The following is a 24,522-nucleotide window of genomic DNA, read 5'->3' on the forward strand; positions in this document are numbered from 1 at the left end:
TGCTTTATCATGACAAACATTTTTACTTTGTCATAAGTGTGTGTATATTTGGACAGATAAAAGAGAAGTTGGAAATGAAGTTACCCACTCTTGATTAGCTGGGATTCGGACAAACATCTAAACAAGTTTTATCCATACTTCTACAAATATGGACAATTCTATAGTAACTATGTATACATATGTACTTACATATATGTTCACATATTTGTACTTATATATTAATATAAGTACAAATATTGATATATAAGTACAAATATGTGAACACACAATATTCAATTACTTTTGTTTTATTTGGATTTTTTATTATATTGAGATTATATAGTACACAATTTTTTCGGGATATTTTTAATCGTTCATTGCCAGTCCTATACAAATAAATAAAAAGCTTGTAAAAATGGTCGGCAATATGTAATAAATTTCTTACTGAAATTTTTGCTTCAGAAATGCTTTTTTAGAAAATTAAAATACACATGTATGTATGTACCTTAACAGGACACTTGAATGCGTTTGTCGAGAGAATAATGAACCTCATGATGCATATCAAAGAATGGAAAGAATTTCAATCAACCCAATGTGGCTTTTTTACAAGGTGTGGCGAATGACACAAATCACATATGTTTATACTAATTTGTAGGAAGAATCGTTGTTGAAAAATCTATACACTAATCTGGAAACAAGACGTAATATGTAATAGGATATGTTACACACATGAAAAAATGTTCTAAGTATATCCCAGATAGAAATCAAGTGATCCATGATATATTGTTTCACTAATTCGATATCAATGACTCGATCACCATATCAGATTATATTCAACGATTGTGAATAAAGATATATATTTAAAAGGGAAGAACTAATATTTTTTGATATATAATATCCAAAATTCCAAACATTTTAAGAGTTTATTACAAAATGACCCAAAAGCACTATCTTTTCTCATATTATTCATATATCGGTATGGGTTTATGTACTGATTTTTAAACTTTCATATTATATTATTTCTTTGAAATTATTTTTGCACTGCAAATATCTTTTACACATACATATCTTTTACATCATAACATGGAAATGTAACAATAGTATTTTAAAAATCGATCTAATTTTTTGATATATCGAATCGATATATTATGCATACAATGTAATGTGTATGTTCACATATCATAGTAAGTTTATCTATCAACATAAACAATAAACAAGCAAACAAATGGCTGCAGCTTTAGTCTAACTGTGAACACTGAATGGACTACACGTCCCAAAAAAATAAATTGCTTGTACATATGTACATATATATTACAATTGCATTGTAATAAATCTCAACAAAAACATATTGCAATATTATTAATTATAAAATAATTTAGATATAATAAAAATTGTTCACTATGGTGGAAGATGGAAAACATTCCTCTATTTCTGAATTCAACTATCATCTTGACACGATTTTAGAGGAGTTGGGGAGCTTTGGAAAATATCAGAAATTTAATTATTTTCTAATTGTAATACCCATCATATTCAACGCGTGCTTCACTACTAGTTATATCTTCACAGCTGGTGACTCAAAACACAGGTAAAAATGTATTTCATGTAATCATTGATCTCGGAATAGCAATTGCGTACGTTTAATTATTTTTTGCTAATATTTTATTATCCTTTTGTTAAAATTTACTACTATTTCAATAATTAAAGATTATACTCAAATATTCTTAAAAAACAAATTCTGTACGTGTACTAACAAAATTTTTATATGAAATATCAGTTGAATTAGTAAGCGTCAACACACGAAACACAATGACGTAGTTTTTTATCGTCAATTTCAAAGTCTATTTCTTTAACATGTAGTTAATGCATTTCTATATATTTGTTTATCGATTTGAAACCGTTATTTCTCATATTATGAGTATAACAAAATTTAAATGCATATGAAAAACCCAATATTTAAATATTAATATGTATATTAAACTGTACATCATAAGTAATTTATTACAAATACATTATATTTTTTACAAGCCTTTTATATTATATTATTATCACTAGTTCATATATTTAGTAATAGTACGAAATACTGTAAATTTGAAAAACTTTAAAAAATATTCTTCATCCTATATCGATAAAGTATTGAAAAAAAATGATTTATTGCTATAAGTGAATTTCGTTAACATACATAAAATCAAAATAAATCATTATCAGAGCCATTAAAATATTGAACAAGATATATCTTTCTTATAATTTCATCATTTCATAATCAAAAATATGATAATTTGCATCATTTAAAATTTAGATTAGTGCAGTTGAATTGCACAACTACTAATATTATATTTTCCAAACGTTAAGAGGGCTGTACACCCGAAACCTTAATTTTGTTGCCGTTCCTTTCTTCGGTATATATGTATATTGAGTGAATGCGACAGTTGCGCTTCGACTAGATAATACGTATTTTAAATCGACAAAATCGACGTTTCGTATTCTCCGACTTTCTCCTCCGAAACTAGACCAATTTTTAAAAAAAATTCACCATCGGTATGAGAAATATATTTTCTATGCACGTGTGCGCGTATTTTTTTTTAAATCGACCGTTAAATAAGCACGCTGGACTCTTTTCGTGGGTGTAAAAAAGAGACGATTTTATAGATGTTTGGCGGCTCCTAGCTCCTATAAAAAATAACTAATCAAAAAAATAAAACGATAGATGCATCCCAATGGTGGATATCCATAGCATATTAAAAAATAATTTCTCTAGTGCCATAATTAAGGAAGGGAGAAGTGTAATACGTTTGTATGGACAAGACGCTGGTGTCCAGCCCTCTTAATATATACAAGATTTTTTATTACAAAATTACATGCTGTTTTTTTTAAACGCCTTGCTAAATGCAAGTAATGATATCGTTCGATTCCAATTAATATTATTAAAACGTGATCTCACTTTCAATGTAGCCATTAACATTTACAATCAATGTCAATGAAACGAAATTCGCAATTTGAATTTAAATTAGTGCACCACGAGGGCATTCATTGCATTGTCAAGGTATTTATTGATGTATCGATTAAAAAAACATTTGCCATGAAAAACTTCAGTGGGCACAAACTCACAATTGTGCCTATATATTGGAAAATTTGCTACTACGAATTGTCGGCTTATCATCTAATTTTAAGTTATAAGTTTTTCAATATGTAAGTTTTTGGGTCAAGCTGCCTCTCACCCACTTTTATAATCTATATGTATATAAATCGTCCATTTTGCTAGATAAGATCACTGTAAGAATACATGAAAATATCTACCACTCGACCGGCGCTTTCATAGTGTAATTGATTAATTTGAATTACGTATTAGACATCGTATCTAAATTTATATCGGATGATACTTTTTAGTCTAGGGATTGGTGGCATTTCCAAACATTTTCACACACGCGTTGAGATAAAACACAATATCGAAATGACGATAGTGATTTACTATAGTTTTTTTTTTTCAATGTATCGCATAACAATGATGCATACAAATTACCAGACATCGTATGTTTCCATTTTAATTCTTTAGATAAGTTGAATATCTTTATAACACCGGAACTTAATTGCCAAAAGTTTTAGCTATAAAATGGTAGGCAGGATTTATGGTACTTACCCAAATTCACATGTAATACATTTATCCATTTCACCTTCAAACAAACGTTCATTTTTTTTATTATACATAACGATAAATTATTATAATATTAGTTTGAATATTTAATCTCATATGTTTTTTCTTTGGATATTTATATGTAATTACCTCGCACCACATAGAGCGTGATTTAAGAATATTAATTAAATTTATATCTATTCTAATCATCATATATATAATATCGCTATTCTGTGTGTCTGTGTATCTGCAATAACACTCGCCGTACTATAATAGTCGTTTTGATTCAACATACATATGTACGTCACAGCTAAAACACTGCCAACAAAATGTAAGAATATAATAAGAAAAAACCTTCTATATATACTGTTTGCTATCAATGTTTCCTCTAAGCAAGTCTCTGAGTATTTAGCGCCACCTATTCAAATTTTGTTTAATTAATTAATTAATTTTTATATTGGTGTTTTATATTGTTTATATCTAGGTAGTTAAGTATAGTTTTTCCCATTTTTTTTTTCATATTAAACAATTAAATATAAATATATTTATTACAAAAAAAAATCGATGACACACTTCTTTTAATTTTTTGTTATTTAATAACTTAAGAGGGCTGGACACCAGTGCCTTGTCCATACAAACGTATTACACTTCTCCCTTCCTCAATTATGGCACTAGAGAAATTATTTTTTAATATGCTATGGATATCCACCATTGGGATGCATCTATCGTTTTATTTTTTTTGATTAGTTATTTTTTATAGGAGCTAGGAGCCGACAAACATCTATAAAATCGCCTCTTTTTTACACCCACGAAAAGAGTCCAGCGTGCTTATTTAACGATCGATTTAAAAAAAAATACGCGCACAGTTGCATAGAAAATATCTTTCTCATACCGATAATGAATTTTTTTTTAAAATTGGTCCAGTTTCGGAGGAGAAAATTGGAGAATACGAAACCTCAATTTTGTCGATTTAAAAGACGTATTATCTGGTCGAAGCGCAACTGTCGCATTCACTCAATATATATATTGATATGTATATTGTCACATTCACTCAATATATATATCGAAGAAAGGAACGGCAACAAAATTAAGGTTTTGGGTGTACAGCCCTCTTAATATTCCAACACCCATGCGATGATATTTCATCGGGTACAACACTAGAAAAATATAAAACATAGAAAAATATGTTACAATTAAAATAATCCCAATCGATATACATTATATAAGGAACAATATATCTAAATTCTGACTAAATTGCAGATGTTTAATACCAGAATGTGAAAGTAGAAATACTACATTTGAACCGCAGTGGCTTCAGAACGCGATTCCTTATGATAAAGACAATTTTGATAATTGTGTAAGATATTCAAGCAATGAAACATCTTCAACATACAACTTTAACAATTCATGTCCCAGCAGTTTCTTCAACTACAATCAATTGGAAGGTTGTGAAAGTTGGATATACGAAAATGACAACACTATAGTTAGCGAGGTATGTCCACAAACATCAAGAGATTTTAAAACATAAAACCACATTTTATGATAATATTTTGTTGTAGTTTGATCTTGCATGCCAGAGTTGGAAGCAAACGTTAGTGGGTACCATCAACAATGTGGGGCAATTCGTATGTATGCCCCTATCCGGCATCATTTCAGACAGATTTGGAAGGAGAACTATTTTAATAGCGGGAATCACTATCAGTGGCATAGTTGGACTTGCAAAATCCTTTGCACCGAACTACTGGTCATTCATTTTATTCGAATTCTTGGATCCTGCACTCGGATCTGGAGCCTATGCAGCTGGGTTTATTTTAGGTATTGCTCAATTGCTTTTCTTAGAAGGCTGAAATAAATTTCCATTGAAAGCAGAAAATGTAAAACGCAAAGTATATAACCTTGTAAATTTCTAGGTCGAATTACTGTTAGTTTTCTTTAATGTGTAGTTGATTTTATATGGATATGAATCCTTGAAGGCTATTGACGTACAAAATACTGCGATTTTATCATACGTACATATCAGTGATCAGTATTCATAAAAGGTTCACATGGATGTCATTGAACATGGACGATGTCAAAAATTCATTAAGGTCGCACTTGAACCATTGTGATTCATTCAATTGTCATTTAATAACAAAATTATATGCTAAAAAAATTGTTTTCAATTCCAAACACAATTTTGTCACTTATATGTGGTTATAATATGTATAAAATAACCCTGAAATTTGACAATGAGTAGAATTCTATCAGAAATTTCAGATTTGATATTGGAATGAAGCTTCAAACTTTAATAACAGAACACTGTCTGTAAAGCCATCATTTTAGTTTAATTAAAGGAATCCTCAAATTCTTCCATCATATAGCAACAGATCACAATTATAATAGCAATATATCCGACGTGGATTAACTTTTTATATTCTCTATTAATTGTCTAAAAAGTGCTGATATCCTTCCAAACATTGAGCCTCTGTTAATACATTAAACAATGGCAGGTTTCTAAAAAACAAAACTGTTTCTTTAACATTAATATTAGATTTTGAACCTGCCACAAATGGATTGAATAGTTTACTCAATGTTCGGAGGAATAGATTTGTCTCATTTAGTCTTGAGTGCGAGTTTAGTCTTATTTGAGCAGCCTTTTGGATACACAGCTCCAACTGTCTTCTTTTATTTACAGTAGTAGACAAAAGCAGTTGCTTTGTTTCGACAGGAAAAACACCGTCTATGGTAAACTGCAAGCTCTGTTTTATCCCCTCAATTTCTTCACATAATAAATGAGCAAAGGGATAGGAAGACCCTTCTAAATTGTCTATTAATTTTATAAATTTTATGCAAATTTCACTTTTGTTTGTTATTTTAGCATCTATTCGCAGATTTTACGAATTTAGCATCTATTCCGAATTTTAGCATTAATAGCAAAGTGCCCAAAATACGGGTCTCTAGGCATGAGATATACCTATTCGGCATTTTCAATTCATATCTTTTCAGCTGTAGAATTGGTGGGACCACAGCAGAGAGTACTCGGAAGCACCATAGTGAGTGGATTTTACGCTGTGGGTGAAATTATTATGGGAGTTGTAGCGCTATTATCTCCATACTGGCGTACGCTTCTACGTATCATCTACTCTCCAGCTATATTATTAATCTGCTATTTCTGGCTGATTCCCGAAAGCGTCCGTTGGTTGGTGAGCAAAGGCAAATCTGAAGAAGCCGGTCGGCAACTTCTCAGAGCAGCACAGATCAACAAAGTCACACTGTCATCCAAATCGCTAGAAGTCTTAAACGTTAGTAGTAGTGAGCATTTGCCTAGTGAAGAAGTCATAACTAAATCACCACTGCTTCAAATTCTGAGATCGCCTACTTTGATGGTGAGATTGATCTGTTGTTCATTCTGGTGGATCACGTGCACATTTACATATTATGGATTATCTTTGAACTCTGTATCGCTGTCTGGGAACATCTATGTGAATTTTATATTGGTGTCATTGGTGGAGATACCGGGATACATAACTTACTATTTCACCGTAGACCGATTCGGTCGGAAAATATGCTTAAGCATTGCTTTCTTAGGTAGTGGAATCTCTTGCATAGCATTTGCTTTCGTACCAGCAGGTAATAAAATATGAAATTGAATTTAACGAATGAAAACAAATTCTATATAATATAATATTTATATAATATGCTAATATTTGACTTTTAGATATAAATGGATTGAAAATTTTTCTGTATTTGTTTGGAAAGTTTTGCATCACAATAGCGTTCACTGTAGTGTACGTTTACACCACTGAGCTGTTTCCAACACAACTACGACATTCTCTACTGGGAACATGTTCCATGTTTGGTCGAATGGGATCCATCGTTGCACCTCAAACTCCTCTTTTGGTACACCTTGTTGCTCATAAAACAATTTTATTTAATTAAATATTCATATATAACAGTATTAGTGTATTTTCAGAGCGTTTACATGGAGAGTTTGCCTTTGATTTTATTCGGTGGAACGTCTATAGTGTCGGGCTGTATGGTGTTGTTTTTCCCCGAGACTCTAAATACCAAATTGCCAGACACCATTGAAGAAGCGGAGAACATATCGAAATCGAAAAACGATAGATGACGGGTGAAACTAATTTTTTAATAAAGGCTAGTGATATATTGTACTTATAGAATATATTTATTTATTGTAATATTATATAATTGACATTTTTTTCTGAATATTTACTATTTGGAAAAAATAAAAACAATGCAAATTCATGAGATCAAATGCTATTTTTATTAATTTTGCATTCACTTAATGATATATTACACATTATACACATAAAATCAATATGTACATTAGTGTTATACAAATACAAATCACATAAAAATTTCAATGCGAACACGCAAACGGCAAAATAAAATTGGCTATAAAATTCAATATCTAAAAATATTAACTGTTTAACTGTATTTGAACAAAATAACTATAGAAAATAATCTGCAAGAGCAATAATATTTTCATCATCGGATTGAAAAGAAAAAAATTGTATATAAACCTAAAAATAATTGAACAAATTATTATCAATTAAATAAAAAGTTATAATCAGTGTATAAATCAGTCAATTTTTTTATATTAAGAAATGTTACAGTAATAGTTACAGTTCATTAAAAATGATGCATTTAATTATTATCTCATATTATGCATTGACTTTATAACTAAAAAGATCACAGATAAATTTAAATGCAACTGAAGAGATCTCGGCCTCTTGAGATTTTGTCCGTGTTATGGAGTCAAAAAAAAGTATTGAAAAATACACAAACACACGCATGCATTATGAGTTATGATTTCAACGTTCATTTTAACATAAACCATAATGACTCCAACACGTAATTCTGTGATCAACACAATTACACGTCACGCTACACATCATATAAAAAATCTACGGCTAAATAACACATAATATTAACTACGATATAACTCTAGGCCAAACGTGACACTGTATCAGAGGTAGAGCGTAAGGCGACTCCCAGTCTCGTTCAAAAAGACTTTGAAGTTCATTTCTGATATGCGTTTTGTTTAACGTCGTATCCGGCATTTCTGGCTCTTCCATCACGAGCCCTACACCAGCCGTGTTGGTGAAGTAACTACCTGACCAGTTTGACGTTCCTATATACGCCACTTTATCAGTCACCATGTATTTGTTATGATTAACACGAGCGAAAGGTATTTTTGATTGATCAGCGGTCGCTGGTACGACAAACCGTTTCTGAAAATTGAAATATTTTTAACATTTCATATAAAAATTTTGAATACAACATTAATTTAAATCCAATTATTTACCACTTGAACGTCAACTCCAGGATAAGAATTATTAAGCGCTGTCAAAGACCGCAGGAAAAAATCTTCAGATGGTTTGGAATGATTCCACCAACTGATGAGCATTTTTATTTTTACACCATCTTCGATGGCTACTTTTCGTATGGCGTCGTCTATATGAGGCCAAAACCTAAATAAAAACATGAAACATAATGAACATAAGTTGTTTAAGAAATTTATTAGTGATGGGACTAGTTTTAACAGATGATCACTGATAAAATCAATACACATATTACATCATTTATATAACACGTGTTTGTATTTAGTGATAGAAAAGCCCACTTGTCATTTGAGGCTCGAGATTTGGAGATATATGTGTTTTTTAAATCGCGCGATTTTTCTATATCTTCGTGTTGTTTGGTCGATGTCTCAAAATCTGTCAATTTCCTATTCAAAATGAATATTGGAATCTATAGTCGGGTATTTTATCTTTCATTTGTAGTACATTCCAGCTTTCAAATCTCTCTAAGTAGTCGTCCAGTTCAAATCAAAAGTCAAAAGTACGTATTTTCACTTGGGATTTTTTCCCACTGTTAATACTATTTTATATTGAATATGTTTATTTATTATATTTTATATTGAATATGTTTATTTATTTTATATTGAATATGTTTATTTATTATAGTTTATTTAGTATATTATTATGTTTATTTATTATACTATTTTATATTGAATATATTATTTATCTATTGAAACATGTTTATTGGGATGGTGTTATGGCCACACTATTTTTTGTTTTCGTTTAAAAGGGTTAATTGGAAGTGTGCTGAATTTTAAATCGGTAAAATTGCGAACTAAAAGCTCGTACTAGTATTTACTCGTATTTACACGAATCTGAATTGAATTAACACACCTTAAGCAGGCGAATTTTTTTTGCAGCGACTAGCGGTAGCAGGCAAAATTACAAAGCTGCGCGAATAAATACAATAGATTATAAAAATCACTCAACATTCAAACTAATATAAAAAAAATCTCCTATTAGAGAATATACTATTAGAATAAACGTAGTACTACGTATCCCGCCTTCCGCGATGAACCAATATCAAACGTAAACGAAGTACTATGTGACCCACTTAATAACAAAAATTCTTTTATTTTATCGAGGTACGCCAGTTATCAAGTTTTTTTTTTGTTTCAAAACTATCTAGCATTTTTTAAGTAAAAAAAAATTATTTTCGGGTTATTATGCATTTACATACTTGACCAGTGTTTTTTTTTTCATTTTCTAATTTAGGTATATATATGTAAATATAAATAACCATTCCAAGTTTAAAATAAACACTCATTTGAGAGATCATACTCTCGGACTCCAAAAAGATATTTACTAAAAAATAATTAGAGAATCCTTCTTTTCAAATAGACTGGTTAAAATTTGGGATAATCTACCAAATAATTTATTAACTTCTAGTAACCTAAACCTCTTTAAAAATATACTTAATGACTTCCTAAAAATAAATGGGTTTTTGTAGATCTAGATAAAAATGAAGCTTTTTCTGTTTATTCTTTTAATTTTTTAATTGTTTTTTTTTTGTTTGTTTGTTTATTTGTTTATTTTAATTTTCCTCCATTTTCAGTTTTTTGTTATTTTTGCTATATATAATATTTCATTTCGGGTTTTGTTTTTGATTTTTTTTATTTTTAATCTCATATACTTGATAATTGTATTTTTGTATTAACAAACCCCTTGGTCCATCAGCTATGCCGCCTTTCCCAAGTATTCTTAACTTCTAAGCAACTTTCGCGGTAATTTTTAGCGAATTTGTGAATCGAATTTTCGACCATAAAGATATATTGTAAAATGGGACCAAATATGTCAATTTACCCCTGAAGTTTTATTTTAATAGTGAATCACGTCATTCACGTTACTGGCATTTTACGCATGATGTCTATAGCGGTCATCCACGTGGAAAGGGTTAAATATCCCATAAACGAAGGCGAACCAATAAAAAGCATTATCCCTCAAATGACGCCCCTGCTCAAAAACGTGATTTTTTTTTTTGTTGCTCAGTGACAATTAAGAAAAATACTTACTCTCTTTTTGGGGTATATAGCATCAGGGGAAAATAGTCCATAACCGATATGTACACGAACTTCTCAGCCGATTTGATAATATTTACAATAGCACTCAAATCATTTGTACGGCCCACAGGACTCAGCGGAGGAGGAGAACTCTGAAAATTAATAAAAACATTACGATGACTAGCTTTCATCATCCAAACAAAAGTAATAGTATCATAAGAAATAATCAATAATTCTATTTGGCGTACGTATGTAGTTCAAGCCACCTTGCCCCCACCAACAAAAGAAAGAAATACCACAAACACACCCCCACCCCCCACTAGTGATAAAACAAACACCACCGTAAAAGTACGTAGCATTGAGAAAATCAATTGAAAGCTATTTTAAACGTTTTATACTGACAAAACATGCACATCGCTCATCAAACATACCAAATATAATAACTCATATAAATTGAATTTTCCCAAAATATTGCTAATAACATCCAAAACAATTATAAATTTCACCGAATTCAAAGCATTTAATCAAACATGAAAAAAAAACAATTAAAATTTAATAAATAACCACTTTTTACAAACACCGTTGATTTTTCACTCTGTTCATTGATCACATATTTACATATGAAATACATTAGGTGATATCAATAACAAAAAATGCATTGCGATAAAATGTAAATATCTACGCATTTCAAAGCACCAATGTAAGAGGTCACGGTCGCTATTTATAAAAAGGTATTTTACTAATGCTCGAACGAAATAAGGTCAATGAAACACATTAAAATTGATGGCGAATATGAAATTATAATATGTACAACGAAAGTGGTGATTTTACTATCTATAGTAAATTTCAATCTGGGGAAACACTCACCGATATGTACGCATAGTAAGGAACATTGTCTACGCTAATGTTCATTGGATTTTCTTTATTATAAACAGTTTGTAACGATTGAGGCCATGCATTCGGTATCGCAGAATCCTCTTTTCCCAGTATCCAATACACCTGAATAAACAAAAACATTATAATAATTAGTACAATTTAAGTGACATATTACTAATTCATGCTATCACTGTAGTACGGACATGTGTAGGTCTTTTTGTTTGACGTACTACATAAGTACATCTGCATTGGCGCAAACAACACATTTGCATGGCACAAATTGCTGCATAACTATTAGTGCATGCACGCATGCAGAACCTTTTAAAGACACATCACGACATTAAAATCACAATCTAATTACTTACATCGAATACTTTTCCCAAGTCCTTTGCCAAACACGAACAGTTGTAACCGACTATTCCTAATTCTTTCACCTAACAATATAAATGCTCATTATTTCATGTACATATGTAATATTCAATATTCATTTAGAGCGTTGTAATACTTGAGTTAGAGATCTCCAATCCATATTTGCACTTCCGATGTAAAAGTGAGCACGATCCACTATCCAAAATTTGGTGTGCAAAACTCCACCACCTAGTAACTTCGGAAAGTTTACACTTCGAACCTGAAAATAAACAATACAATAACTAAAATCAGTCAACCGCTTACGCTATCGAACGAGATGCAATCACTTAACCTTACCTCGGCTGCTTTTTTCTTAGCAAGTATTTCAGTATCTGTATTTGGATTGCTTGCCGTCGGTGCACTTTGAGCTATGTTAACTGTAATACCTCTTTTAGTCCCAGCTTTATATAAAGCTTGAAATACATCTTCTCCCTAAAAAGTACATACATATATAAGAAGTTATCGTTCAAAAGTATTGAACCTCATGTTAAACTGAATAAATACTTTTTTAGACGAATTGTGTGGATATACTTCATTTTCCCTTAAAGTCCAATAGAATGAAGCGATTTCGACTGTATTTTGTGCCATATTTATTAACTCTAACCAAGTTTCATATGTTGGAAGATTTTTGGGCACATCTGGAGGATATAGTAATCCTTCTGGAATACTTTCCACTAAAGATACCCTGAAATGTCGCTCGATTTATATACATACATATACTAAAATAGTGTATATAGTGAAGAGATTGAAATGGCAATGTGTGGGCCATGTGGCTAGAAGAATGGATGAAAGGTGGACAAAAGAAGTACTAGAATGGTACCTGGGAGAATGAAAAAGGGTAAAAGGAAGACCACATGGAAGATGAGTAGATGAAATAAGGAAAATGTGTGGAGTGAGATGGATGAGAGTTGCGAAAAACAGAGACGAGTTTAAGCGTGTTTGAGAAGCATTCATCCAGCAGCGGATGTTGAGCGGCTGTAGATGATCACGATGATGATATACTAAAAATAATGAAAAAAATATAAAATAGAAGGGAATATACCTGCATTGATCTGAACACGTTTGAGGAAGATCCATTTTTTCCATCACTGTTGTGACGGAATTCGAGTGGTCTAGAAGTGGCACTAAAACGACTAGAACGATCAGAACCATGATAATCGATATCGGGATGCATGATGGTCTGCACCAACCGTCTGAACCCAACCTACAAAATGATTATTTTATAACAGATATCTTTCAATTGTGTTTATTTTTTAAATTTTACCACATCTGGCTCACTTCTTAAAGTTGCTAGATCCTTGGTCTTGTCGCAACATAAAGCTTTGTTCCCACTGGTCATAATCGTCTTCAACACCAGTTGTATTTGTCTCCAAAACAGTCTACGAAAAATTTATATCAGGAAATAATATAAATTACGTTTCACTAAGCTTAGAATGTGAACCTACATACATAATTGAATAAGTAATGGATCACTAAAAGTATGTTCAAAATACGCCTAGTAAATATAGTTCAAAATTACACTAATTGAAATTAAGATGACCATTCGTACTGATTTTACCAGGACAGTACTGGTTTTTTGGGTATCTGTCCAGGTAAGTGGTGAGATAAAACCAATACACTTTTTTTATCTATATGGATAAATATACAAATTCCCGGGCGGAAATGATGCCTCCTACAAAAATATTGGCAAATTAATCAAATGTTCTTTTCCATTTATCAGGAACAAAGGCACCAGCCAAAGGATTTTTTACTTTGATGAACAATATATAGTCCAGTGATAAAACTAAATTGAATGTTGAAACCGTAAAATGCTTGGTAATCACTTAGTATAATTTTAACCAGTCTTGTGTAGAATTTTATAACAGCATTCAAGAAAATGAATTCATTTTTCATAAATGTGCGTCCACGATTCTTTAATCTTCGTTTTAAATAATGGAAGTATTTAGAAATACAGTAGAGCCTCGATTATCTGGACTAATTGGAGATGAAGGTAGTCCGGAAAAAATCACAATTGACAGGGAAATATGTGTACATTCAGTATGAATAATTTTTATTTGTCTACATTTACATCTAATATATAATTTCGAAAGAGACTTTGTATGTAATTTAATAAAAAAACACATAAATATTCAAATAAAATTATACTATTCAAAAAAAATTTAATAAAATTTTTACTATTAGATTAAGCGATTTATATTACAAATACCGAGCGAAGCCGAGTAAAACTACTAGTATATAATAACATGAAGATCAATATTAAATTATTCTTTATTAAGATTTTTGCTTAAAGTTAGCTGTTCTTTTTTGAGCTGCCGAATCGCGAATACTCTTCATACAATAATGGACCAGAAATTGGATTTCCAGACGATCGTCTTTGAATGAACCACATAAAAATACACTCTTCGACTTCTTCATTTCCTGATTTTTTCATAACCTTACGCTTTAAGCCATCTTCCATCTTCTGATATTAAAGAATTAGTAAACTTCATTTTTCCAATTTAACGAAAATACAACACGTTTTCTTTCCCATATTGGTAATATTAAAAATATATATTTAAATCGCGATAAAATTTTCAAGAAACAAACATCATTTGAGTATTGAATTTTGAAGACAACTGACTCATTTCTCCGTCTTATTTTTGAATTTTTATATTATGCATTTCAAAGCAGCAAAAGTTTGTTTTTAACAATCGGTATAATCGAGGTTCTACTGTATGTTTTTGAAAAAAAATGTCCTGGTTCTGCATTTGGAATAAATGTACTTATTCTAGTCCACTTTTTCTCTGTAAATAAATTAACTTTGAGTTATATAATTATAATTGTCATATTATAATCAAAAACTCAATAGAAGTCGTACTGTATACATTCGCATCGATTAAAACAGTGATTTAATAACGCTATAAAGATAAACTAATTATGTACGTATCATATGTACCGATTAAAAAATAAAATAAAAATGTTTTTTTAGCGATTATCAATTTATTTATAATTCAGTGCCGTGTTTATTTGACCAATTGACCGAATTAATTCGCAACGCATATAACAAAGGACCCATATTGTTCAATTTACATTGAGTGTGACTTGTGATAAGAAAAGTTGTACGAGCCAAATTTATAACATGAACCGAATTATATCACAAATGGAAAGTGTAATATGAGACTGTTTTGACTTACTGAAAAGTTTTTTTCGTTCGTCATGATAAAAGCATTATATTATATGCGATCTCGAAATCGTACACCAAGTGTCAACGCGTGACTAAAGTTTTGCAGGCAAATTGACACACGACCATAGACAAGCAACAGCTCTTCAATAGACGCTCGCTGATATCGATTATCGATCCTGTCCCCCTTCATTCCGTTTCTCTTTGTCCAGCGTGTCCAATCAAGGACGAAAAATATCTCAAAGCATCGTTTATTTATTATTCAATGTAAACGTGAAAGCGTTGAAAATATTGCGACATTCACTTTTCGTTCTTAATAATTTTTAACAGTCGGTGTTCGTGTTTGTTTACGTTATTATTAACACGCGTGAGATAAGCAATCATGTATATATTTTTAACGCTTATCTTTTCTTTATAATTTGACTTGTTTTTTAGATTTATCTTAGCGCATTAACATAAACAGATTGAAAGCAATTATTATACAAATTGCAAGAATCGGAAACAATTTTTTACAAGGCTCTATATTTCTATATTTCACTACGCTCATTGGTCTAACAATAAATCCTACATTCTTCCGATCGTTTTGAAACTTTGACATTTTGAGTGGTTTTTAATTCGTTTGATTGGTTCGTTGATTATTCCGCAAAAAGCGATCTCGCAAACGTCACTAAAATCTCGATCACGACACCCGAAAATTCCATACATCGAGAGCTACCCACACGAACTATCATAGTAACGAGAACTCAAGTTCCAAATATTTTATATGATTGTCGTGCGTGCGTGCGATCACAATGTGCGAAATAATCCATTTACCGCTGTGATTATCGCATAATTTGTGAAATAATGTATTTTTATGAAACATTTATGTTATTGCGTTTAAATTAGGAGGGAGTTAAATACAAACGTCTTTTTTTTACGATGCATTGAATTTTTTTATTAATTAGATTATTTATTTCTCCAATCAAATAATTCATATTCTGGTTCTAGAAAAAATCTATATTACATATGCGAATGAACGTAATTGAACTGATTTTTTTTTGTGTGAAAATAGTCGTCTTCTATAATCTTCTATATCTTCGATGAATAATTGGGGTTAAAGTTTGACATTAAATTTCATATTTTGATCAGAATATTATTTATTATTGGATACTATAATACTGTAGTATACAATAAAAAAATTAAATAGTTCGATGTAGTATAAAATATGTACATTCGTATTTAGTGACGACCGCGAATAGTATATAATATATGAGACATGTACGTAGATATGATCTTTTTATTACTTTTATGTATAATATATATCATACAGAAAAATGTTATAATATAACATTTCTCTGATATCATATAGGAATACATATGTATTTAATTTCATACTACCAATATTTAAATCCAAAAATTATAATATTTAAAAGCATAACTCCTAGTAGTATGTATATACATACTAGATAAAAGATATAAAAACACTATATCTAATGGGTCTTTTAATTAACAAACAAATTGAGAAAGTACACCATAAAATTATATTACTATCCATACGTACATACATACATATGTATGTTCATTATTATGCACGTACATATGTACTCTATAACCATGTTGGATGGTAACTAAATGAAGCTTTTAAGGTAATATTATATATAAATATATAACTGAATAAGTTTTGGCGTGACAAAAGATACTCACTGAAAACTAAATTGGCTTTGGAATTTTCAGTGAAACAGCCATCTGCTATGATCGTAGCACCTGACACTGGACTAACTTAAAGCTCGATATACCGCATAGTGTTGGCGTGACGCTACTGCACAATACAAATGTGCAAAGGTACATATGCATATGATATGTAATCAAGTACTGCATGGGTCATAAAATTTAATTTAATTTAAACCATTTTCATTCAAAATTTTTCAAAAAATAAAATTCATATACATATGTTGTATATGTATATGATTCGTATAGCTGGATTTAAATATATTGTAATATAATATGCTAATTATGGCAAAGGTGGTTGTTATGATAGTGAGAGTAGATATTGAAATGTCAAAGGGCGGATTACGGAGCTAGAAAAACGAACAAAAAAGTGGTTAAGTGATGCTCGAGAAAATGTATAAGGGTGCAAAGTAAGTTACAGGGTAGATGGGTGGATGAAATCGGAAAAATGTGTGGGATGAAATGGATGAGAGTTGCCCAAAACAGAGACGGATGGTGGCGTGTTGGGGAGGCCTTCACCCAGCAGTGAATAGAAAATGGCTGTAAATGATGATGATGATGATGATGATGGTGTACATACATACATGTAGTAACACTTTTGTCAGTTTCTTTATGAATTTTATACTAAATAAAATATTATTGTGATTGCACTGTTTTATAATAAAGTCGGTTCGGTGATTATTGCCCACAAAGCGCTCGCCCAAAAGTCACTAAAATCTCTATAACGGAACATATGTACATATGGCAGCCGAAAAGTCCATCATACAAACGATAACTATCATATTAACGAGAACTCGAGTCCCAAATATTCAGTATTCGCGATTTTCATGGCAAAAGTTGTCTTTTGGGCGATCGCAATGTGCGTAATAATCCAAATACCAATAAATTCATTACATTGGAAAAATCAATTTAATACCTATTAAACGAAAGTAATGAACTTGAACTATTGAATCCGATTATTTTCGCTTGCTATTTCCCGAGTGATTCATAAAATGATTTATGTATTTTTGTGTACAATATTCGTGAACTAGTTTCTGTTTCTAAGAAACTATAATGCCGTCGCGTGAAAAAGAGTATACAAATGGCTAAATATAAAGGAGTGATCAAAAAATTCTCTGATCGAAGGTATATATTACAAAAATAAAACCATAATATATACAAATATACGCAATGAACGTATAATACCACAATTGAGTTGTGAAATTGACCTGTTTAATGTCAGCTGCACTGAACTAGTTGAGTGGTTGTGGAGCAACGCCCGTGGTTGATTTTATCAATTATAAATATCATTTTATTTACCTTTATTTGTGTTCTGATTGTGTGACGCGTTAGAGTACTCTGTAATGTCACTGTGACTAATATGTTAAAAATAAAATAAAAAATAAATTGCTATATATAAAATATTATGGAGTTAAAATTAATGTTCAGGATGTTGGCTATTATTAAAAAAATGGAAATCGTAAAAAAATATCACGACCCCATCTCCAATGATGTTTCCAGAATGTTAACTAATTCGAGTCAAAAATGAAGTCGTATAAATGTTAATTTAAAATCAGAGCTGAAGGTGGAAATTTATTTTATTTGAACGACTTTTTGAATCTTGAAAGATTTATTACAAGTACATATTTTTCAAGATCATATTCTATAGTTTTTTTTTTATATAGAATTATGTATATAAAAGATTAAAAAGTGAACTTTCACTCGTTTTATACATTTTTTGTGTTTGAAATTAGTTTTAAAACACATCACTATAGATTTTAAGTCATTGCATATCAACCAATTAATATTTTAGAAATTATATCTTGAAATACAATAAATAGTATCTTGACAACGCCTTACAAAAATTTTATATAATTTTTAGTTGTCTTTTCGACTTTGAAGAATTTATTTAGCCAACGCTTCATATTCCATTACGCCGTGCATAAATATATACCAATATACGAATTGCGCATCACAATAGAATGGTAAAATGTTTTAAGTCAAAAATCGGTATTCACCCTATTTTTTTATCATACATGTGTACATATCTTTGATCGTACGGAAATGGTTGATTGACGAAATTGCGATATTTCTTGGAAAGTCTAACATGTTTCCAAGAAAAATTTAACCCACGTAAAAGCCGGTGGGAAATTTTGCGCCCACCTGTATTATATTTCATAAATATGCAAATAAGCTTGGCCTTTAACAGCGTCATAAACGAGGCTAATCCACTACGAACAATGAATTCATTTAAGTATCGAATTTTGCAAATGGATAAGCAATCAATTGTCATGTCCACTATACATATGTATGTATATTGGACACTTTTATAAAGGTCAAAACCCATATCACGTTCTTTCGGAGATCATTAAGCGGGGAGGCTTTCATTAAATAAATTACCCTAGAGTACTATCATCAAGCCAATCACTAATTCCAATCAATACCTACCCAATCATTGAGTTTATACATACATAGGTACATTCTAATTTTACTAATAGTACTTACTGAAAGGCGTTTCTTGTAACCAGAAAAAGATGGCATTTTTCTAGATGCAGGTATGAGATCCTTCGTCTGTCCTGATCCACCATCTCGTCCCGAAAAGTCGTAATGTATATTTGCTGAATTGTTTCCATAGCAGATATTGTTGGTGTTGTTGACCTTGACCAGAATGCTACAGGTCTGAGATGCAATTTGGAACAGTCCATCTTGCAGATTGTGATGGGTCTGAGGGCCCTGGCGTGAGAAGCCGAAGTTGTCCCAAAAATTAGGCATCGTCTGGTTTTTTTATATCATTTTAAATCCTAACAACAATAAAAATATACACTTCACATATGTTTTATTTATTGTGGAAAATTTTGAAACTTATTGATTTTTTTTGTTCACAGTTGCAATTAACAGAATGTCATGGCCAAGCAAGCATTTTCATACAATACGACGTACAGAAAATGCTAAAATTTGACATAATTATGTATTAATTTAATAAAGACTGTAATTTAGAACAGTCTACTAATACTTTGACCTAATAATTTAATTATATGTACATATGAGCCGTTATATTTTAAAAGCATCAAATATAAAGTTTTGCATTTAACAAAATAAAAAAAAAATCTGGTGGCTTGCAATACATTTATTCTACTTTTCCAAGATTCTGGACATATCGAATTAAAATAAATGATAACAATTTGTGAATTCAGTTAAACAGAAATAGTGTTTTTGGAACTGAAAATTAGACTTCCGCCACTTTCAAATATAACGGCTCATACTTTCAAAATCAAAATTAGCCTATTATACAATTTTAAATACACGATTATTTGAAGTGCAAGATAAAAAGTAAGATTAAGTGCAGAAACAAAAATAAATACCAGAAAAAATAAGATTATTGATAGCGATCATTTTAGTTAATCGTACAGATATCATAGTAACTGCTAGCTAAGGTTAACGACCCTAGTAGAATTTTAAATTATATTTTACATGTAAAAAAATTGTATGTACATTGGTAACTTTTTTTATAACAAAATGGTACTTTAACTAATTAGAAACTCTTTTAAATTGGGGTGATTTTAGTGGTAAACGGATTATTGTGCAAATTGCGATCAATCGTTGCCAATACGGAATATCTGACTCTCGAGTTCTCGTTAGTACAATATTTAGCGTGGGTAGCTTTCTATTGATGGAGATTTTGGGTACCAGATGTTCCGTGATCGAGATTTGAGTGACGTGTGTGAATCACCGAACCAATTTTAGTATAATATTTAGTATAACATGATTGCTCTTAATTTATATTTTAATTTTCAAAAATATATTGTGAACTCGATAGCTGTTTTCCATCCCTAAAAGGGAAAAAACCCTTTCACCGTGACACTCCTTTCTAATTATTTCCACACAAAGAAAATCTGCAAAGTGATAATCACTCTATTTGTATACATATAATATACATACATATTTTATGCATACTTTGAGTAAATTCTCCAAATAAAAATAATATTAAATATTCAATAACTAAAAGTATTAACGAAATGTCGAAATTATGACACGTGGAGTACATATGTACATACATACATATATGAAATTTAGAAAACAAACATTTATGTATACAACAACAAGAACTCACATACTTAACTAAATACTTACCAAGAGATGTTGAAATATTCCAATATAAATATATTGTTTTTACACATCACAATTGGGTATTGAATTTATTATTAATAAATAATGTACACTTTTAAAACAAAATTGGGATGTTAATATTCGTTGTATGTTTCATGCTAACTTCGAAATTAAATTATTTCTGTCGAGAGTACCGACCGTGTGGATGGTCTGCGGGCTTTTGACTTATTTTGCCGACGAAAGGTCAATATTTAAGAAAATCGTCTAGTAAAACGTGTCTACTATTCCACAGGCGGCTACACCCCTTCTCACCCTACGCAACTGACCCAGGATTGTACGATACATCTACACGCTATCAGAAGCCAGTGCCGTCCCCTAAAACTCAAAAAAACATCATTTATATCAAACCTAAACTACATATATTGATGAATATTAATAGAACTTCAGTGTGCATAGCATAAATATAGCAGTATTGTACATACATACATACATACATATGTATATGTACATACCTAGTCCAGGGTTATACAATGGCCAGTACGCGCCGGTACGGCGTCCCGCCACCTTTTAGGGCGAAATCACAAAGCGGTGAATGTGGGACGTGGGTATTTTTAGATAGTTTTGAACATAAAAAATGTCGCGTTCATAGGATGCGTACAAGGTATAGTCCTTTCAAAACGTCGAAAAAAAAGACCTCCTGGGTGTGTTCGGTAAAATTGTATCCTTGTATTTATCCTTACTCGACGGTGATCGATAACAGTTTTAAGAAATGTAGGAGAACTTGTCGACGTTCCACATACCAAATCCCGCGCTGTGTGATTTTGCCCTTATCGGCACCGGTACGCGACCCGGCATAAAAATTTCAAAAATCAAAATAGTATTAAAGTTTAATTTTTTCGAAAAGTTTTACCACTTTTGCAATATTTTTCACCCAAGCTCGGATACAAGAAGCGCTGTCGTGCATAAAAATGTTGTCAAGATCAAGGATACCACCAGGCTTTATGTAAGGCACCAGATGTGTCTTTAGCACATTTAAATATTGGTCCCCATTCATGGGCCCATTAACGAAATAAATGGGTCCGGGACCTTTTTTTCGCTTATGACGGCTCAAATCATTGTCTTGGGTAGATGTTTAATTGTGCTATTGATATATGTTTAATTGTGCTATTGATATATTGTATATAAACGAACAAACAAACGGCTTTGTGTCATGAACTGAAGGATACATTCATCGCTCGAAGATTGCTTTGAGGATACACTTGATGCATTTCTTGCATAATGCAAAAGAAGGGCCTGATTTTTTTGTATGGTCACGAGAAGGTACGCAATAAATTAAGGAGTAATGGGTGCGTATAAAAAAAAGCATTCAGTAGATAAGGATGCTCTCAAATAGAAAAAAATGTGAAAGTTTCCGCATATGGCAAGTGACTCAAGTAATATGTATATTTGATTGAAACAATAAATTAGCATCTTTGAGAAAAAAAATTGGCGATCATTTGAAATCACAAGCCCATATTAACGCCAAAAAAATTATAGAAAGTTCGAAAGAGCAGCCTTTTGAAAAGATTTTAGATATTATGAATGACTCGGAAATAGTATCAACCAGTAAACTATTTAGAACTTCGTATTTTATAGCTAAACATGATAGACCATATTCTGATTGTTTTGATCTATTAGTTTTACAAGAATTAAATGGATCGGAAATTAGCCATAGTTTGCACTCGTGTTATAGTGCAACAAATACAATTGAATCATGTTGGTCAAAACATGAAATCTCGGTATGCGAAAAAATTATAGAATTGGATTGAAAAAAAAGTGTAAAACTTTGTAAAAAAGAAAAAAATATTTTACAAAATCAATTAATCAAGCACACTCGTCTAATAGATTGCTCCAAAGCGACGAGTGTGTATTATATACTATATATCTTACAAAGAAAAATAATATCCAGAAATAATGAAATGTTTGTAAAAACCGATGTCAAAAAATCACTGAAAATATTAGTACATTCAGAAAAAATTGTTTTTTGGTGTAAGAAGTTCAGAATTTAGAAAATAAAATATATTACATGTAATTATGTAATAGAACTATAACGTGGAAACATGTGAGAGAGTATCCACTGTCTACACCTAGAAGTACCCGAACAAAGGATACGCTGGGGTTCTCACAGAATGGGGTGAGTGCGGGTATCCCTACGTGCCTAGACAATAGACACGCCAACGGATCGGGGATGCTATGCTTAGCAACTTGTCCTTTATAAAGAGGTACACGGTAGATCAAGTACTCTGGAGCGAGCGGTGGTTACGTGTGGACCTCCTGAATCGTTGAATAAATGCTGGGAAGCGACTTTGGCCTTTTATTTGGATCCTAATTCCACCCCTACGCAACAGTACTTCTTCTTCTTCTTGTTAATGCCTTGTCCGCATCCGGACGTTGGCGACCACCTCGTCGATTATTTGAATATATCCGCACCGGTCTTCAGCGGCTCGGAACAGCTCTTCGGCGCTCATATCGGTCCACATGCGCATGTTTCGAGCCAAGATAACTTTTTCCTGCCAATCCATTTTTTCCTTCTACATATTTTCCCCATGGTTATCAAACGGAGAAATTTGTATTTTGGACCCCGTATCATGTGTCCGAGGTACTCCATCTTTCTCCGCTTGATGACAGAAACAAGTTCCCTGCCTCTCCCCATCATGCCGAGGACAGCTTCGTTTGATATCTTTACTTACTGAATTACTATTAATATAACAATTTTTTTTTTAATATGATAAGGAGATGTGATAAACTTAATGATAAACAACTCGTTGATGCTATTGTTGTGGGAAAACCCTGGAAAATGTATATCTTTAGAAAAAGTTAAGGAAACCCAATTTAATTAAATTAAAACACTTGAACTGTGGGATTTTGAAAAAATTCAAAGACATATATAGCAAAAAACTAATCTTCAAATCTCGTTTCAATTTGTTATAATGAACGAACGATTATTAATTTTGTAAAATGTTTATTTTGTATTAAAAATGTACGCGGAACGCCATTGATTGATTTGCTTATCGCACTATACGATATTAGAGTAACTAGCGAAATTGTGGAACAGGGGAGTGAAGCCACCCACGATCAATTTTTTGAAACTGATCATCACGCCATTTATTCATTATTTTCTGGAATTTAGAACTACAAATGAAAATAAATGGTTATACCTTCTAAACGATTATTGCTCAAAAAATAATGTCATAAAGTATGAAAAACAGTATTAAAAACCGCAATTCGTGAATTCTTAGACGAGCAGACTTTTCATACAGCAGACAACAACAGACT

General features: G+C 31.3%; 2 protein-coding genes across 8 annotated transcripts; one reads left to right on the forward strand and one right to left on the reverse strand.

Annotated features, from left to right (window-relative positions):
- The first annotated feature begins 85 nt into the window (after window positions 1–85).
- Window positions 86–7,859, forward strand: LOC143917029 (organic cation transporter protein-like). Of its 2 annotated transcripts, none has more exons than XM_077438399.1 (6): window positions 86–171; window positions 4,868–5,099; window positions 5,167–5,422; window positions 6,593–7,216; window positions 7,305–7,486; window positions 7,560–7,757. In XM_077438399.1, the coding sequence occupies exons 1-6, from the start codon at window positions 149–151 to the stop codon at window positions 7,713–7,715; spliced, it is 1,473 nt and encodes a 490-aa protein (XP_077294525.1). In that variant the 5' UTR covers window positions 86–148; the 3' UTR covers window positions 7,716–7,757. The 2 variants fall into 2 exon arrangements, with proteins under 2 accessions (XP_077294525.1, XP_077294524.1); XM_077438398.1 differs by lacking the exon at window positions 86–171 and adding an exon at window positions 1,219–1,564 and having other exon boundaries at window positions 7,560–7,859.
- On the reverse strand, window positions 7,809–24,522 carry LOC143917027 (5'-3' exonuclease PLD3-like). 6 transcript variants are annotated; one of them, XM_077438394.1, is made up of 13 exons: window positions 24,405–24,522; window positions 21,490–21,582; window positions 19,606–19,901; window positions 13,533–13,633; window positions 13,297–13,458; window positions 12,759–12,939; window positions 12,552–12,686; window positions 12,352–12,474; window positions 12,212–12,280; window positions 11,838–11,969; window positions 10,983–11,122; window positions 8,916–9,081; window positions 7,809–8,841 (listed from the first exon to the last, which is right to left on the reverse strand). In XM_077438394.1, exons 3-13 carry the CDS (start codon window positions 19,870–19,872, stop codon window positions 8,542–8,544), a joined length of 1,776 nt encoding a protein of 591 aa, XP_077294520.1. In that variant the 5' UTR covers window positions 19,873–19,901; window positions 21,490–21,582; window positions 24,405–24,522; the 3' UTR covers window positions 7,809–8,541. The 6 variants fall into 6 exon arrangements, with proteins under 6 accessions (XP_077294520.1, XP_077294518.1, XP_077294517.1 ...); XM_077438392.1 differs by having other exon boundaries at window positions 21,406–21,582; XM_077438391.1 differs by having other exon boundaries at window positions 21,232–21,582.

The sequence above is a fragment of the Arctopsyche grandis genome, chromosome 9, assembly GCF_051622035.1.
Source record: "Arctopsyche grandis isolate Sample6627 chromosome 9, ASM5162203v2, whole genome shotgun sequence".
NCBI lineage: Eukaryota > Metazoa > Arthropoda > Insecta > Trichoptera > Hydropsychidae > Arctopsyche > Arctopsyche grandis.

Coding starts and splice junctions, on each gene's coding strand:
- LOC143917029 (XM_077438398.1), top strand. CDS start 1,380: ATGGTGGAAGATGGAAAACATTCCTCTATTTCTGAATTCAACTATCAT. Junction 1,565..4,867: donor GCTGGTGACTCAAAACACAG/GTAAAAATGTAT, acceptor ACTAAATTGCAG/ATGTTTAATACCAGAATGTG. Junction 5,423..6,592: donor TGCAGCTGGGTTTATTTTAG/GTATTGCTCAAT, acceptor ATATCTTTTCAG/CTGTAGAATTGGTGGGACCA.
- LOC143917027 (XM_077438393.1), bottom strand. CDS start 19,872: ATGCCTAATTTTTGGGACAACTTCGGCTTCTCACGCCAGGGCCCTCAG. Junction 11,123..11,837: donor CTTACTATGCGTACATATCG/GTGAGTGTTTCC, acceptor ATTAATTTTCAG/AGTTCTCCTCCTCCGCTGAG. Junction 9,082..10,982: donor CTATATACCCCAAAAAGAGA/GTAAGTATTTTT, acceptor GTTTTTATTTAG/GTTTTGGCCTCATATAGACG.